At 40.9% G+C, this 19,548-nt stretch overlaps 1 protein-coding gene across 2 annotated transcripts in view; it reads right to left on the reverse strand.

Moving 5' to 3' along the window:
* Ttc8 (tetratricopeptide repeat domain 8) overlaps positions 1-19,548 on the reverse strand; it is a 53,454-nt gene that overhangs the window by 16,812 nt on the left and 17,094 nt on the right. For both annotated transcript variants that reach the window (XM_076921438.1, XM_076921437.1), the window contains 4 exons: positions 17,082-17,126; positions 7,526-7,611; positions 3,513-3,600; positions 1,122-1,232 (listed from right to left, as the gene is read on the reverse strand). In XM_076921438.1, coding sequence (XP_076777553.1) covers positions 1,122-1,232; positions 3,513-3,600; positions 7,526-7,611; positions 17,082-17,126 — 330 coding nt within the window. The remainder of the gene's footprint in view (positions 1-1,121; positions 1,233-3,512; positions 3,601-7,525; positions 7,612-17,081; positions 17,127-19,548) is intronic.

Genomic DNA, 19,548 nt, shown 5'->3' on the forward strand with positions numbered 1-19,548 from the left:
TGAAGTCATCCATCCTTTTGTTTGTCACTGATGCCCTATCTGGGATAAATAGGTGTTTATTCCCATCTCTGCCAGCAGGGTCACATAACGCTCTACCAGAAGAGGTCTTTTTTGAAGGTCATCCTTTGCTTCCTCTGAATTTTGCCCATGAGCCTTTTCCCTTTACTAATTTTTGTTTTGAACTAACAAAGGTTCCTTGGGAGCCCATTGCATGATGTATTTTGGGAGTCTTACTATAGTGCTGAATTTTAGCATGGTTTGGTAACTACCAACACAACCTTTTTCTGGAAATAATCACAAAATATTCACTGGAGGACAAAGGAGAGTGAAAAAACTCAAGAGTTACATCATACTTGAGAATGGAAGGAAAGGCAGCCAACCTGCCTACCCCATCAATCAAATAGTAACTAAAAACCTAGTCATTATGCCAGTGAGGATTATAAAAAGAAAACAGTTCTTGAGGCATCAGTCTTAAAATCAATATGGAAGAGCAGAGAGAAAATTTTTCAGCTGTATGGGGAAAACCAGGTGGAGGACTCCTAACCTAGCCTTGGAATCATTGCAATGCTACAGTAATTAGCCGGGAAAAGAACTCAATGGAAAATTTCTATGGTACCCAAATCTAAATGGTACATGAATCTAAAACTGTATAAGAATAAGCAAGAGTTCAAACTGTGACGGCAATCCTGATAAGGCACACCTGCTGGGCGCCATTAGAAAACTATAGAAATGTAGCTAGCATGAGATTGGTAGGAGGCTGGACAAACAGGCTAGTGGAAAGATCAAGCCATATGAAATGGGAAAAACTGATATTTGATGTGACAGATCCTAGGAAAGGATTGTTAAGTGTGCTGAGACAACAGGCTACCCATACAGGAGAAGTAAGTTAAAGTCCTGTCTTGTATCATTGACCTCTGGGTGTCTAAAATACTTCACTATAAAAATTAAACTAGCTGAATTAAACACACACAGCAAAATCTCTCCTTACACTGCTGAATCATGGCCAACGATTTTAATTTTATAAACTGTGCTCCCTACCAGCACCCCAAGGGCCTGTGAGCTTTTTAAAGTAGCACATAACCTCAATTTTATACCAACTTTTAAAATAATATGAACCTTACCTCATAGATCCTAGCAATCCCACAAAGCAGGGTCACCTCTCCTGGAAACTTATCTAAGCCTTGTTTGAATAGATTTAAAGCAGTCACAGGTTGATCCAAAATGATATAAACCTAAAAGCAAGATGTATTTCAATAAGATTATGGGTTCTTAAAATAATAGCATTTTCATGGAAAATTTTAATTATTGATTAGAAACAAATCATCTCCCAGAAATTACAGTAAGAATTTTCCATGGACATAATTAGATTCTAATAATGACTTTACAGTTTATCTGTGCATGCCGTACATAAAATTTATCATCCCAAGGAAAGTTTTCTTTGGGTTTACTATTGTCACACAGACTGGATGACAACAAAAAAGGGTCAGGGGAGTATCTCACCCCTGCCCACACCAACCCTCCACTCCCCGTAAGTCCTTTTCTGATACTCATGTCTTTTTGTTCTGTTTCTTGACCCACTGAGTTCAACTGGAGTAATGTGCATGACAAGAGTTTTGAGCTACCCACTGGCGCCTACTGAGCTCACTCATGGATACACATCTGAAGATAAGACAATCTCTCCCCTAAAACATACCAGTAGCCAAAGTTCAGCAGGATGGAGGTCCCTTCTTCAACCCACGACTGGCCGATTTTAAAGCTTGATCTAGTACCGGTAACCCTGACTGCTGTGAGATCTGGATTACAATGGCCATGGGTACACACAGAGGACAGCAGTTCACAGCCCGCCCCCTCCCTTCTAGCCCTTACGTTCCTGCTCAAAGCTCACTTCTTTGCTGTTTTATTCAATTTATTTATTCACTTTACAACCTGATTATCAGCCCTTCCTCTCCTCCCAGCACCACCTCCCAGCAAATCCAACGACACTCCCCTTAGAAAAGGAAGCCCCCTCTGGGTGTCAAACCCCCTTCCCATCCTCCCCCACCCCACAGCCTACACATCAAGTTGCAAAGCACGATTCTTAACTTGGAAATCTTTTGCAGATAAGCCAAGATAAGTGCCACTTCATCAAGTGTTTTCTTTCAAAGTGTCCTTGATGAGACCCAGGAAGTGTTCTTTATTCCAATGACGTAGAAGAAGGTAGAACTTCTCTTTGCTGAAATGTTTTACCTCAGAAGTGCTCTGAATTTTTGATTTTGGGGGTATTCTGGAGTATGTGGGTATGAATAACCAGATACTGGGGATACAACCCAAGTCTAAACATGAAATTCATTGTTTTTAAATTGTTTCTATTTTTATTTTATGTGTATGTCTGTGTATCATGTATGTGCCTAGTAACCTTGGAGACCAGAAGAGGGTGCCAGATTGCTTGGAACTGGAGTTCAGATGGTTGTGAGCCACCATGTGGGTGTTGGGCCTCAGGCCTGAGTCCTCTGGAAGAGAGACAAGTGCTTTAACTGCTGAACCATCTCTCCAGACCTCTCGCTGATATTTTCCATCTATATGTAAGGCAGTTTTGCACAATAACTTTAGTGCACCTGTGTTTTAACTGTGACACACCCGATGATATCAGGTGTGAAATTTAAATCAGATGAAATTGTAACATCACATTGGCATTTAATACATTCACATTTGGTAGCATTTCAGATTTCAGATATTCAGTTCAGGAACGTGCAATCTATATTGAAAAACTCTAGGTGGCCCTTGCACTGGAGCTACAGGTGATACCATGCGGCACAATGGTCTCAAACCCTTACTCTTAGGAGCCCAGTGGCGCTGAAAAAAAATGTGACCCCTTGCAGTCTCGTCGTCCTTAGAAGCACAAAGGAAGATATAAAATGTATCCTGTAGGGTGACTGCACAGATTAACTTAATCTGTCTTTACTAACAGACCTGCTACAATATCCTATACTGAATCCTGTTCAATAAAAGAGAAAGAAGACTTGCATTAATTACTGCAGCAGGACTAAGTGACTAATGTCCTACAAAACAGTCTATGAAATGGCCCCTGTTCTTAGAGCAGGAACAGCACAGCACAGGCCTGGAATCGCAGCTACCCTGGAGTCTGAGACAGGAAGATGCTGAGCTGATGCCTGGACTATAGAGAGAGAGAGAGATCCTGTTTTGAAAACAAACTGGCCCTGGTCTCTACAACCTGCTCAGGTCTGGGACAAAATAGATTGTAGAAAATGCCTCTCTGGTGCCTATAGCGTGGTGAGCCTGTGTTGTTTTCTTTTGTCCTGCTAAGCAATCTGTCAAAGGGATTTTCTTCTTTTTCCATAGCCATCTACTTGTGGGTACTCTCCATATGTTATTTTTCACTTGCTATATTAAAAAAAAAAAAACTCTGAACATATTAACTTGCCAAATATTCTACAAGGAACTGGCAACTCTCCCCCAATGCAATGGCCAGCACCTTAAGACAGTTTTCACTCAAATTAAGAATATTTACTTACTTTTGCCAGATAGAGAAATGTATCTACCATTTCCTGCTGCTTCAGGGCTGATTTAAACTGTTTCTCGGCTTCACGGTACATTCCTAACCTAGAAATAGCCATTAGAAAGAAATCAGCCATTCAATTGAAAAATCAACACTCCATCATTTGTTCCGAGCCCCGAGGATATGAACAGACACGTCTCATCACAGACCAAAGCAGGCGATGCCGCACCTGCTGATAGTCACATGTATGTTAACAAAAGCTAGCAGAAGCCACCTGTCTCCCAGAGTCATGAGCTATCTATGCCTCAAACGGTGTTTAAAGACTGCAGCCCCATTCAGTAGGACCAAGAGCTGTCTGTAAGCGAGGTCACATCAGTTCACCACGGGAGAGCTTACGACCAGCTGCACATATGGCAAGTGACCTGGATAAATGTGGAGTCGCCACTTCACCGGAAGCACTGAAGGACAGCATTTCCTTGAAAACATCTCCTTCCCTAAGACACCCCAGCCCCCTTTAGTTATCCCTACATTATTTTGGTAAAACAACTGTCACTTGCAAGCTATAGCTACATCATCACTCTTCTACAAATCTTGTTTTCCCTTGCCCTTAGTGGATTGCCTCCTCTGTGAATCTGAAATTTGCTCCTTGCCTAAGTGACGGCCCTGATGACAGTGTCCGCCTCTGGCCCAGGGAGCTTTGTCACCACCAGGACAGTTGCTCAAGCACACACAGATTTCATTCAACTTGATCTGTTATGCTTTTTACTAACTACCCACTCTTCAGCAATCTAAGAGCTACTTAGATACTAGATTTTGCAAAATAAACTGAAAAGTATTTTCAGTAGGCTTCATTGTACTAACTTCATGTAAAAACTGGAAAGAATAGCTTTGATCATTTTTCAAGATGTAGACTTCAAGCACTGGTGTAGCTGATACACTAGCAGCTGCTGGAAAGTGGGCTTAAAGTGAACAAAGGTGGCTTCAACAGATAAAGGTCAAACAGGCGGGCATGTGATAAGGAAGAAGCCCCTTCCTCTTCAAAGGTCCCATCCACTTCACAGACTATGTATAAAATATCATCAGAGAATCCCCAAAGTTCTGAGAATGGAAATAATAAAAAACAAAATGAATTTGCCACATGAATTATTGAACAAAAGAATGGAATAGGCCATATTAAAAGAACTCTAGCTGACAGGGAGATAGCTCAGTTGGAAGAGTGCATGAGGACCTGAGTTCTAGCCCCAGAAACCACATCAAAGCTGGGCCTGGTGACCTGCACATGTAATTCCAATGCTGGCAGCTGGAGACAAGTGGATGGACAACTGAACCTTACTGGACAATCAGCCTAGCCCAATAGGCCAGCCTCAGACCGAGAGAGAGAACTTAAGGGAAAAAAAAAAAGTGTATGGCATCTAAGAAGTGACACCTGAAGAAGATGACCTCTGGCTTTCATATATGCATTCATTCATTCATTCATTCATTCATTTCTCTCTCTCTCCCCCTCTCTCACACACACAAGTTCATACACATTCATACAACATACTTAGACATACCACCACCAAGTTAATCAACTCAGATCAGTATCAGAGAGTCCAGAGAGACTGCCTGCCAGCTTCCCACCTGTTCTGCAAATGAATCCAACAGAACTGTGTGGCATCACTGTGCCCACATTTGACGCTGTTAAAGAGCTATGAAAGTGAAGAGGATGGTAAGCATCCCTAAGGTAAGGACGAGTGAAGCCTACATGTGTTCACTAACTGAGATGGCCAGTGAGAAGAATTATTTATAGAAACATGAGTGAATCAAGAAAATCGTGGATGGGAATTTGACAGGCAGATAATGTGTGTGCTGTGCTATACTTCCAGGGCTCTAGGAGTTATGACGGCATCAGCACATGGCAGGAAGGTGGGCAGCGTGTTAGGCACAGGCTAAGTTAGCTAGTTTAACCGACAAGGACATCATGATGCGAATAGTGAGAGTGGAAAAGCAGGGAGACCTGGACAACAGCATGAGACTGCACCAATCCTAACAGTCCACACGTTAGACCCATCAAGGATCTAACAGCAGCTGTCTGTGACACTCCCCTCACTATACTCAGGAAGGGTTGATGCGACTAGAGACTGGAGGCAGAAACCCAAGGAAGAAGTCACTGTCAGAACTCAACAGCAGATATTAAAATGCTCACAAGTGAATCAGTGGTTCTCAACCTGTGGGTCAAATGGTAAAATGACCCTTCAACAGGGGTCACAGATCAGAATTGCTGCAGATCAGATATTTCTATTACAATTCACAACAGTAGCAACATTACAGTTATGAAGTAGCAATGGAAGTCATTTTATGGTTGGGGGCCACCACAATGTGAGGGACCAGATTAAAGGGTCTCAGCATGAGGAAGATGGAGAACCGCGGAGGTAAATGACAATGAAACGTCCAGAATGAGGGTACTAGAGAAGTCAGCAGAATTTAGGTGAGGAATGAGAAGGATGAAGCCAACTTCAAGCTGCATCCCCTAATGAGGCATCTTTGCTCTCTCCAAGTGATGTCACAGGTCTTCCTCTGGGTTCTCAGTGTGCTGCTAGGCTCCTGCTTTCATAATAATGGCAACACTTATTTGTTGTCTGGCTCGACATTTGAAAGTGTGGACGATCTAATCCATTTTTGTAATCCTATTTGAGAGTGGTTGCTCATTAAATATGGGCTAAGTGGATGGATATACAAAAGAACTGACAGAATACATAGTAAAGATGTTCTGAAAAGCAGAACAATAATGTGATAAAATGCACTCACTTGAAAGAAAGTACAGTCGCATAAACGGCATGATATATGGGCAGTTGAAAGAGCCTGAGTTGTGCTCTCTTTTCATTATTAACCATGTCTGAAGGTTTTGCATGGAAGCTCAAGATGTTAAAAATTGTCTTTCAGAATTAAACTCATAAGATTTTAATGTTATAATGATCTCATACTATCTTCTAGTACAAAACACTTTTCAATTTGTCAGTGAGGAAAAAAAAAATAGCCCAGAGTTCCACGTGAGATGTCTAAATGGAAAGTAATCTTAATTTCCACGGCATCGACAAGCACACTTTCAGTCCATTTTCTTCCTTTTCCTCACAGAGCTGGTCTAGAAATGTTGATGCTTGCTCGTGATAGCTGAAGCCAAGCTTGATTCTTATCAATAAAACCAACTTGCCATTATAAAATATGAATGCCTATCCTTTCCATTTTCCCAAAGGTTCTAAACTATCTGAATATCAGCAGCAAGTTTCAGATTGTGCATGTTGCTAAATAGTCACAACATTAGTTACAACTTTACTGATCTGTTTTCTTTCTGATGTATTTAAACATTAGGCACATTTAAAAATATTCAGGTCCTAGAAAAACAATAAGGATTATGGAAATAGGAGCTGAGTATAGCAGGCTGCTGGTAACCCTGGCACTCCAAAGATTGAGGCAGGAGGATCATGAGAGCAAGGCCAGCCTAAGCTACATAACGACACTGTCTTAACTAAATAAAGTATTAATAAGAGAATCAGATCTAGAAAATAGGGCTGAAATTCTTGCTGTATCACGTCAGTTCTAAGAATTTGGATACTAGCTTCGCACTGGTGGCTCAATCCTTCTCAACCGAGCAGCTACCTCCTGGTGTCACGAGTCCTGAGTGTGATGAAGAAAGGCCCAAACAAGCTGGCTCCTATCTGTAGGGTGCCCTCCAGATGTGAGGCATTTAAGTGATAATTGAGAGCCTGGAAGACAGACTGTTAGGAACACATCAGGTTCTTGTCCCAGGTCTGTCACAAACCAGTTTCTGGTGAGAATCACAACCAAGCTCTGGCCTCTGCTTCCTTGTACAAGTTCTCAGGGCACTCAGTGCTGTTATGTGATTGTTCAGAAACTATGAATAACTCAGATAAGCCCGAACTGTCACTGTTTCATGAGGAAAGGGTTTTTTTTTCTCTCTTTTTTTTATTCTCATATTTACTGACAAAACTATTTCCACTTTAAAGCTTTCATAGATAATGAAAACTTTACCTGTAGTAACATTTTCCAATCTGTACCTTCCACCACCAGTCCTTGTACTGAGAATACTCCGTGGAAAGCGCCGCCAAATCCAAAGCCTTTGAAAACAATTCATTTTCAATTATGATTTGCTTCTTTAACAACAAACAGGCAGAAGAAATAATGAAACAAACCAGATAATTAGCATCCATCAAAACATATATTAGAAATTAGAAACTCAAGTTGCCCAAGTTTCCAGATGGCCCCACCAATTTCCCCTAAATAATCAGTTCCAGGCCAGAGGGCTGACAGCACACAGATTAGAGACATTGATCCAAGGCAAGCAGAAGCACAAACATATCAGAATACAATTTTCATATATAAGGCACAAAACTGAAATGTAAAATGCTAGGATTTTACTTTCTTCCTACTTTGTATCTACTCTCTAAAGATTGATATCTCAAAATTCAGTGGTGTCAAACTTCTGTATGTAAGACAAATCCACTCGAAGTCCCCATTTTAAACAAAGACGTAGAGAAAGAGAGGAAGCAGGTAAGTAGATAGAAAGGGGGTTGGAAGGACAGAGGCCATTGCTTAGGATGGAGTATTTGACTCACATGAGTGACAAACCCTAGCTTCAGTTTCCAGTCACACCAGAGGAGGAGCTAGATGCTGCTGGCTTGCTTAAGGCCTTCAGTGGGTAAAATGCTTGCTACGCAGGCATGAAGACATGAATTTGGACCCCTAACCCCTATGAAAAGCTGGGTGTGGCACCATGTACCTGTAACTTCCATGCTAAGGAACACAGATGTGAATTCAGAACAAGTAAAAAAAAAAAAAAAAAAAAAAAAAAAAAAAAAGAGCTTTGGAGAATGGTATGGCAGAGAAGAGGCAGAGAAGATTCAGTCTTTGGGTAACTGCTGCCTTCAAGGAACACAACTCAGTGGCTCTGACATTGCTTTGCCTTCTAGTAATTAAAATTTTTCTCCATATTTTAACTGTTTAATCTCCTATCTTCTCTTAAGGATTTGTGTGTGTGTGTGTGTGTGTGTGTGTGTGTGTGTGTGTGTGTGTGTGTGTACACTTCCAGGTGTGGATGCTGGGAACAGAAACTAAACTCAGGTCATCAGCAAGAGCAGCAGCTCTTAACCCCTGCACCATCTCTCCACCACAATCCCATATGTTTCTATCTTTTTCCTTCCAGTGTTTTTAGATGGCCACAGAAGAGATAACCAATCAAGAATGGGGCTTCTTATGGAGAGGAAGTGGGAAACCTTTTGACAAAGGAGAAAGAGAACAATTTGAAGTTCACAGAAATCTAAAAGTTCTATAAAGACTCAGAGAACAGAATTATTAGTTGTTAGTTAAATGAGAATTCTGATGTTTAATTCTTGTCTTCTCACTGTTGGAACTCTTTTCTTCTGGAGTCGGTGTTAATATAAAGCACAATAGCCAACAGTTCCATTAATGGAACCCTTGGATGTTGTGGTCCTATTATCTCAGGAATGCATCCTCTATCACTGTCCTCCTTAACAAGAGCTCTCTTCTGAAATGAATGCCAGAAAAGTCCCCTCAACCTCCTCTTGCAAAAATTAATTACTTTTCCTTGTGTTCTCCATCTCTCCTGCTCCAGGGGAGACCTCTAAATATGCAAACTACTTATCCAGGAATGGTGCCACCATGCTGAGCCTCTAATGGACAAAAAAAAATCAACATTCTCTACTTGAATGCTATGGAAATGAAAAGCAAGCCACAGATGATTATACTGTGCTTGTTTTTCTTTCTCCCCTCTAGCCAGAATAAAAGTGAAGACAAAAAGTAAGAGAGAAGTGTGACTTCCGGCAGCATGATCTCTGGAAACATGGAATGACCTGTGTAAACATCTATGCATATTAACTTTAACTCAATCTTTATTAGACCTTTCCCAGCAAATAGATCACATTCACCACCATGTTTAATATAGACAGACCATCTACATTTTTAGAAGAAGCTTTACTTTGACTGGTTCTTATGTACCCTGACTTCCTAAGGCTGGATTCAGTGCTTACAATAGGTAAGTGGCTGAGTTTGCCTTCAGATACAATCCTGAATCAAGTCTAGGATAGAGGAACCAGATGTTCCTGTTAATCCCATTAGGGAACATATACATTGCCAAGACAATAAAAATGGTAGAAAAAAGTTGTATCTTAGCAATTCTTATTCACATGAGGCTCGGGTTGAAGTAGACAGGAACACTTTCGATGACTCCTGAAGGCCCCTGTGCTCCCCTAGGGGAATCCTTTTGTGGTCAGTTGAATGAGACTGCTCCCATAGGCTCATGTTCTCAAACACTTGGTCCCCAGTTGGTGGCACTGTTTGAGGAAGTTTAGAAGATATGGCCTTGCTGGAGGAGGTTGTCACTAGAGGCTGGTTTTGAGAGTTTAAAGGTTCATGCCACTTCCAATTACTCTGTGTTTGAAGTTCAGGGTGAGAGTTCTCAGTATCCTAGTCTAGCTGCCATGCCTGCCTATTACTGCCAATCAACCTTTATAGACTCCACCCTTCTGAAACCATAAGCCAAAATAAACAGTTTCTTCTCTGTGTTGCCTTGGTCGTGGTGTTTTGTCACAGCAACAGAAAAGTAACGACTATACTGTCTTTCCATCTCCACTGTTCTGGAATGTCACTGTGCTCACAAGAGGCAACTCAAGGATGACTTGCTCAGGTTATTAACTAGAGCCTTTGCTTCTGAGTGATGTGGAAAATAGTTTAAGAACTAAAGAATTTCTATTCATAGTCCAGAGCTACTAGCATTTAAAGTATTTTATGTAGTGGCATAAGACCTGTATTTCTTTAAAATTCTAATCTCTCTCTCTCTCTCTCTCTCTCTCTCTCTCTCTCTCTCTCTCTCTCTCTCTCTCATGTGTGTGTGTGTGTATGTGTTTATATGTGTCTGTGTTTAAGTACATGTGGAAGCCAGAGGACAACCTTGGTTGTTGTCCCTCAGGTGCCATCTACCTCAGTTTTTTTGAGACAGAGTAGCTCATTGAAACTTGCCAAGTAGACTAGACTGGAGCCAGCAAGCACTCCAGGGATTCCCCAGCACTGAACTTATAAGCACGGGTCTCCAGGCCCAGCTTTTTGTATATTGGTTATGGGGCTGAATTCAGATGCTCATGCTTTCAGGACAAGCACTTCATGGGCTGAGCTATCTAAGAATCTTATTACATTTAAGAATCTTTGCAGCTCCAAGGCAGCCACTCCCTCGAACCTGCACCAACCAAGCTTCTGGGCACACAGCACATGCTGCAGGTCCCAGAAAAAAGACTGCTACCCTCTAGCCCCGCTCCTTGGGACCCCCTCTGAGCAGCCTATAGCCAGGCCTCAGAATACTCTTCATGTTCCCAAGATAAATGCTACTCTCAGCCTTATTAAGGGAAGCCTCTTTTTCCAGGGAAGAGTGGTAAGTAAATATAGAATCTGATGGCCACAACGAGTGCTAAGAAATGTGATGCACAAGTGACAGCCCTTAACAAAGCATTCATATCATCCCTTCTGCGGAAAGGATGGGGGAAGACCTGTAAGACAGGGGAAAGGGATGCGAAATGCCATGTCTTGCAATCACAGACGCACAGTAGCTGCAGGTGCCTGTGCTCTGTCTGCACAAGAACCAAACACTGACAACCAGGTATGGATGAAATGTATTTCAGGAGACCCTACTCCTCTTTGCTGAACTATTTACTGCTGATACACGAAAGGAGAGAGAGAGTCACTGTCTCAGCTATATACCCACTGGTAACTCCCATTAGATTCCAATGGGGAGTTTGACCCCAGTAATCACAAAGAAGGTCTTGGAGAAAAGAAACAGATCACACACACACACACACACACACACACACACACACACGGAAAGGGACTGGTAGAGATGAGAGAAGGCTGGCAGGGATGAGAGGGAGAAGAGGGGAATAATCAGAAAACATCATGTTCCTATGAAGACAAGTGAGTGTGGTGGTTTGAATACAAATTACCCCATAGCATCCTTGCTCATAGGTTTGAATGGTTGATCATCAGAAAGTGGAACTACTTGAGGAGGATTAGGAGGTGTGGCCTTGTTGAAGAAAATGTGTCATGAGGTAGGGCTTGGGGTTTCAAGGATCCAAGCCAGGCCTAATGTCCCTCTCTTCTTGCTGCTGGCTGATCCAGATGTAAAACTCTCAGCTACTTCTCTGGTACCTGTCTGCCTGCCTGCTGCCACACTTCCTGCCATGATGATAACAGACTGAACCTCTGAAACTGTAAGCCAGCTCCAAATAAATGCTGTCTTTTATGAGAGTTGCCAAGGTCATGGTGTCTCTTCACAGCAATAGAAACCAATAATTATTTTAAAAATAATATTATAATTAATAGCTATATTAAATACAATTTATTATTAATAATGTATGTTTAATATAAAACCCTCAAGTGTCACTTTTTAAAGCCACAGGTTGGTTGAAATCCAACTGTAGAAGGATTTGGCGAATATGAACAATGAGGTCTGTGGACACGTCCAAACACTTCTAAGTTTTGAAACTCTGGTTGCAGTTATGACAACTTCAAGAAAGTGAAATTAAAGAGCATATGGAAATAAAGATTCCAGATCATCAACCCACATGTATTACTGCCAAATACCATCCAAAAACAGAGAGAGAGTGTCACTAAAAACTCGAGTATTTACATATAGGTACATATAATAAAAGAATAAATATGGTTCTTGTCAGATCAACTTAACTGTGCCCATGCTTGTCTTGTGTCTGTGCACATGCTACAGTGCACATGTAGAGGTCAGAGGACAGACTGCAGGACTCAGTCCTCTACTTCTACCATGCAGGGCCTAGGGATTGAACTCTGGACCTTGGTCTTGGTGCCAGGTGACTTTACCCACTGAGCCATCTCACATGACTGACTTTATTTATTCTTAACATTGAAATGCAACTTCATAGTACTCTTAATTGCTCTAGCAGTCTCCGTATTAACAGAAAGATGTCTGACCCGCGTGTCACTTTAGGACTGTCAGTAATGCTCCCAAGTAGGAGCACAGAGACAGAAATGCAGTTGTCACATCAAAGATCAATTTCACTCTCTTAACATTTAAATGCCACTTCACAGATCCTGATATTTACCTATACTATCCCCTGAATTTATGTAAAATACTTTCTTTTGAAAACTTTGAAGGTCACCCAAAGTAGTGCATATAAAAGCAGCTCTGATTTCATTAGTATAGTAAAAGACTGAAACCTCCCCTCCCCCGCCTTTATTCATTTTACAGTTAAAGTTCCAAAACATATGAAAGGTTTTTGGTTTTTTTTAATGCTCAGTTTGTGCTCATTATCTAAATCCTCTTAGAAGATAACATTTGTGATAAAATCTAAAATGACATTTTAATGTTAGTGTCTGATCCACAGAGCACTATTCGTATGTGTGTATGTGTGTGTGTGTGTGTGTGTGTGTGTGTGTGTGTGCACATGAGAGGGGGGAAGGGGATGACAGGAAAAGGAGGAGGAGGAGGAGGATGAAGAGGAAGAAGAGGAAGAGGAGGAGGGAGAGAGAGAGCCTGCATGTGAGCAAGCATCTCTCCTCAGCGTTCCTCCAGTCAATCGTCAATCATAGGATCAATGCAAAGGGCTTTGGTGATTATTTGCTTAAGGAATAAACCTGTCATCTTATAAGTACAAACAGGAAATGAAAGTTCTTACTTCTCAGTGAGTAAAAACAAAACAAGCTACCTCCTTGAGTGTTCTACACTATAGTGACGAGCAGTGAATATAATAAGGCCAATTACAAGCATTTAAATTTACTAGAGTACCGATTTTACAGCTAATATATACACCAAAAGTTGCTATTGAACCAGGAAACTTAGGAAACGCTTGAGAAAACAATAGAAAATGAGACCTACTCTCCACCAGTGCTGTGAGCCAAGCTGCTTTCTGTACTGTTGTGATCCAAGTGGCTGACGGATTGTGAGCATTTAACAGTACACATGGAATGAAGGAAACTTAAAGCTATTCTCAAGAAATATATCCAAGTATGTCTCAAGTATACGTGCACATGCATTTACCTACAATTCTATTTACCATTATGAATGGATACTTTTTTGACTTAACATTATATAAAAACAAACATTTGCAATTTTTATGATTTTGGAAATTATTATTTTAATGGATACCTGAAAAGTCCATCCCGCTGTTTGCTTAACAAATTTGTTCTCTGGCACTGAGCATTTATATTGTTTTTCGGTTATTTTTGCTACTATGTCTAATATTATAATAATCATGCCAAATACAGCTACGTCTCCTGACTTTCTTGAGAGCTGAAAGCACAGAACAAATCAAGCAAATGTGTTTATGGCTATCTGCTTCCTGTTATCACACCATTTTCTAAATTGCACCCTTTGCAACGTTATCTTTGATTTGTAATAATTTATGACACTCACCCTAAACATTCTAAAGTTTTTTTCCTTTACATTTCTCGTCAGCAAGAAAATACATCTCTACTGCACCTGCTTCCTGCTACTTCCCCCAAACTGCCTGTCACAGGGTCACTTCTATGTCCATAAGAAGCCCTCTAAGGGCTGGGGAGATGACTCTGTGGTGAGTCAGACTCTCTGACCAAGCATGAGGACCAGGAGTTTCGATCCTTAGAATCCTTAGAATATAGTGGGCAGAGGGGAAAATATACCTATGGGGTGATTTTAAATATTGTTTGTCGTTTTAAAAAGATTATCTAAATTTTTAGAAAGCCTTTTTCTGGCATCTATGTGGTATGTATATACATGTTCATATGTATATGGGCACACATACATGTATCCATGTTAGGTTAGACTGGACAGCAAGCCCCCAGTAATCTGCCCATCTCCACTTCCCCAGCACAGAGATTATAAGAGCATGTCACCATGACCAACAACTGCATGTGCATTCTGAGGATTAAGCTCAGGGTCTCATGCTTGTAAGACAAGCACTTTACTGAGCCATCTCCCTAGCCCTAATTAAAACTTTAATAGCTTGTCACCCCAGTGTCTAAAAGGATGTCTCTAAACAAGCTTCCTCAGTTGTCATTTAATGAATCAAAAAGATCTACTGCAAAGCCTTCCCACCTGTTGAGCATTGCTCGTTTTGAGTATCTTGAGACATTATTCATGAACATAATCTTATAAAATTTATAAATAGAAACTCTGGTTCCCAGTAAGATTTTACATCATTTTCTGTTCCTGAGATATATTTAAAGGTCATTTTGTTATTTTTATTCTATTGAATCACTGACTTCTTCTAATGAACGACCTTCCCTGCTGAGGGTGTTGTAGGGAACTCAAGCTTTCAAATACTGCCAAGGGTCCTCAACTCTGTTTCCTACATTTGAACAAACATTTTCTAGTGTTTCTATAATTTCAGAATATATTCTATAGCAGTAGTTCCTAATCACCACTGAACACTGGCATTGCCTGTGGAGTTCTTAATAGCAGCAGAGTCACAACCTCCCCTGGAGATTCTGATTTTGGAAGTGTATCACAGACCCACACATCCATTGCTATTAAATAACACAGGTAATTAGGAAAGCGAGGCCCTTTGGAATGTCTATTTCTAGGCCAATATGAATGTAATCTGCTGATATAAATATAAAGAGGAAAGACTTGGGTCAGACTGCCTTCCTCTGCCCTTGATCTCAGGACTGGAACAGTGGCTGGCATGCTCAGTAAATGAATTAATCTTTTTTTTAAAAAAAAAAAAAAAAAAAAAAAAAAAACCAAGAGTATAAAGCCAGATGTGAGAGCTCGCACCTGTAACCCTAGTACTTGGCAGCAGAGGCAGGAAGAGTGAGGGTCTAAGGCCAATCTGGGCTATATAGTGAGATCCTGTTTCACAAAACAAAAACCAAGAAAAGCTTCTAAAAACAGTTTTGTGACAGTTTAGTAATTAGGGGTTTGCTTGTCTGTAAATGGAGTAGGATTCAAGCAGTATTACACACCATCCCACAGAAAGCCTCTACAAGCTATATAGTAAATGGAACCACTGGCTTCTGTATACAGAAACACGCATGGTTTCTTCACAGGCTGACCTTAGGCTCCTCTGGTCCCTGTGTGACCACACACCTGACTTCTCCATACCCAGCCAAGGCTCTTAGATGCATACACACACCCTACTCCTCAGAGCATGCAGTGATGTCTCCACATAGAGAGCCTTCTGTCACTTACAACACAAAGCTCTCCGAGTCACTTTTGCAGCTTTATAAAGTGATGAGCTGCCCTCACATCCTGTGCCTTGGAGCAAAGCTATGGTCCTCACAGCATGCTCGGGTGGCAGCTTTGCCAGCAGTCTCCTTCCTTTGTCCACAATATCTAGTCTATCATCAAGTTCCATCACTTCTTTAACCTGTCTCTTTGGTGCTCTCATTTTTAAAAATAAGTCTTATTTAGCTCTCATCCCATCCTCTGTTGAGGGTCTCTCTATTTCTTTTGCCTCGTTTCCATGAAACTCTGCTCACTTGGGGATCTGCCAGCATGGGCCACCCTCTAAGTATTCCCTTGGCTTACTTCCACGTGGCAATTGACTCTTGTTTTTGTCTTTCACGTGTGACCTTACTCTATAGCTAGGACTAGTGTCAAACTCATGACTCTCCTGCTTCAGAGTGCTGTGGTCATGAATGTGCACCTCCACACCCAGGAATGGTTTCCATCAATTTTATTTCCCCAGTTCAAACAGACAGCTTAAGGAAGTGGGTGCAGATTGACATTTTCATTAGCTCTCCCTGTACACTGAATTGTGACACACACACACACACACACACACAAAACAACTAAGGGAAGTATTTTCCTGAATACTCGGCGTATATTTTTCCTGGACTCATAAGAAAACTGGGGTCTGAGAGGTGGTGGCCCACATCTTTAATCCCAGCACTCTGGAGGCAGAGTCAGGGAGATCTCTGAGTTTGAAGCCAGCCTGGTCTACAGAGTGAGTTCCAGGACAGCTACCCAGAAAAATCCTGTCTTAAGAAACCAAAAAAAAAAAAAAAAAAGTACAGGATTGACTTCATTTGACTTAAACAACTTTGTGAGGTTTCTTCTCATTTACATACTGGCTTATATAAACTGAAACAAATTTGGAAAGCCGCATGCATATAACCTCAAAATCCATTACTGAGAAGTTTCCATGAAAACGGACTATTGGTAAAGCTAGGTGGTGAGCATTGTGGGCTCTTTATGTTATTCTTTCTACTTTTGTATTTAAAACCATTATGAGCAAGAAGGGCAGAAGAAGGCAGAAATGCCTGCTCGTAAACTGCGGTCTGAAGAAGGATGGACCAGTAACACTATTAGCATAAAGGATGCGTTTTAACGGGTGATTGGTATTCTTAGTTATCCTGTCCTCTAACAAGAGCTGCATAATCTATGAACCAGGCATAACTCTTATCATTTCTATATTTATACAAATGTCTTCACTGAAAGTGGAACTTTCAGTTCCTCCAATTTTTAATAATCCCATTTGTTTTTAAGGAAAGAAATAGAACAATGCAAAATCTGAAGCCCCGAAGTCTGGAGAATAACAATGAGAGAAAATAATACCGTGAATCCATCACTTACCGTCTTAACATCGTTTTCATGGTGGAAAATATATTCAAATAAAGCCTGGGAAGGGAAAATGTCAAAAAGTGCACTCAGTTTTATCTGAACAGCTGTTGTTATATGAAAAGTCAAAAACTTAGTTGATTTAAAAACCCAGGATATTCTAAAGTGGTGGGAACTGGTAAGTAATAAACATGAGTGTCGTTTGTCACAAAAAAAACATTTTAAATTCTCCAACTCATAATGGACTCTTGCTTTTACAGATAGTAAACTGGGAAGTTCAAAGAGATGAACATTTTCTCTTCATGTTACAGACATCATTTTATTAGAACAAGACAGAAGTTTATATTATTTCCTGAATATATATGATTGTCACCAATGATTCACCAAATTTGCATACTCTATATTATAAAGATTATTACTTAATTTTGACACATGAGAAATTGGGTATTCCTTTTGAAATGACATGGAATATAAATGTTAAATAGAATTTTCTGCTTAATTTTTTTTGTTTAGTTGGTTGGTTTTGGCTTTTTCAAGACAAGGTTTCTCTGTGTAGCCCTGGCTGTCCTAGAACTCACTTTGTAGACTGGACCAGCTTTGAACCCAGAAATCTGCCTGCCTCTGCCTCCCCAGTGCTGGCATGTGCCACCATCACCCAGATTACAGATTAAATTTTAAAGCCATCCCCTCAGGTTTCTATTTGTTTGTTTGTTTGTCAGTTTGTTTATTTTTATTTACTTTATATCCTGATCACAGTCCCCCTCTTCCTTCCTGTGTGACTTATTCCAAGCTATTCCCCAAGGGACCTGGGGTTTGGTTTTATTTCATTTTGCTTTTAGGGGCCTGTGTATAGATATGTGTAAGCCAGTCAGAAGACAACATCAGCTGCTGTTCCTAATCAAGCACATCCACCTTGGTATCTTTTTCAAAGACATATTTGTGTATGCGTTCATGCATGGCGGCAGGGGTGGGATGGGGTGGGAGGGAAGGGAATGCCTGTTTGCACATGGAGGTCAGAGGACAGCATCAGGAGTTCCATACTATCATGCTGCTCTTCTGAGCGGAGTCTCCTCTCCCTGAACTTGGGGCTCATGTTTTTCCTGACTAAGATGGAAGCCATCAAGCCCTAGCCATCCTCCTGTCTCCACCCACCCTGAAACGGCAGTTATGTGTGTGAGTGGGACACCTAGCTTATTATGTGGGTGCTGGATTCAAACTCCAGTCCTCATGGGTGTGCAGCCAGTAGTCTTAGCCACTGTGCCTTCTCTCCAGCCTCACCTTGTTTTTTTAGGACAGAGTCTCTCGCTGGCCTGGGGCTCACTGACTGATTAGGTTTGGCTGACTGGCCAGCAAGCCACATAGCCTAGTTTCATTTCTGTTGATGTGGTAATATATACTGACAAAATGCAAGTTAGAAAAGAAAGTCATTTATTTGACTTACATTTTCAGGTTAAGTGCATTACTGCAGGAACATGGAGGCAAGAACTCAAAACATTGGAATCATAATCAAGAATAGAGAAAAAAACAAAACACATGGATCCTTGCTTGCTCTCAGTGAACTATCTCCTCTCTTAAGACTGGTGCAGATGCCTAAGGAATGGTGCTGCCCATAATGGGCTGATTGGGTCTTCCTGCATCAATTAACAAGCCAAACAATCCCATAAAGATATGGCCACAAGTCAACCTGATCTAAATAATTCCTCATTAAGGCTTTCTTCTACGACATTCTAAATTGTGCCTAGCTAATAAATTAAAACTAACCATCACACCACCATATAACACACCAATTTTTTAAAAAGCATTATTTATTTACTTACTTATTTACTTATGTGTGTATGAACGCATGCATGTATACATACATACATACATACATACATACATACATACAGATGCATGTCACAGCACACATGAAAAGGTCAGAGGATAACCTAGGGAAGTCAGTTCTCCCTCCTTCTACCATGTGGGCCCAGGAAAGTGAGTCCAAGTCATCAGTGTTGCTGGCATGCAGCTGTTCCCACGAGCCATCTGACTGTCCCATATTCAGCATTTTTATCTTATCCCTGGGAGCAAACTCAGACCATCTTCCTTGTGAGGCAAGCACTTTGCCAACTGAGCAGTATCTCCTAAGGCCTCCTAAGGCCTCCCACGTCCTAGGTCTTCATACTGGGAAAGACCTGAACATCTTCCGTTCACTTTTTTGATTTCTCTAGTTTCCTTTTCTTTTTTCCACTCTCCCCTGTTCTGCTTCTTTATCCACCTGCTCTCTCTGCCCCTAATTTTCTCTTTAATTTAAGGGAACATGCTGAGTGGTGAGAATTACTAAAGTAGTTGCTATGTTGGCTGCTGTTTGGCTGAGTAATACTGAGAGTCTATTTAATTACTAATTAAGCATGCATATATTTTCCATCCTTTTGACAGTCCTTAAATTATACAAGAGTTGAAAATTATTTTTCTAGAAATAGGCCAAGATGAAAACCAAACA

Source organism: Arvicanthis niloticus, chromosome 23 (assembly GCF_011762505.2).
Source record: "Arvicanthis niloticus isolate mArvNil1 chromosome 23, mArvNil1.pat.X, whole genome shotgun sequence".
Classification (NCBI taxonomy): Eukaryota; Metazoa; Chordata; class Mammalia; order Rodentia; family Muridae; genus Arvicanthis; species Arvicanthis niloticus.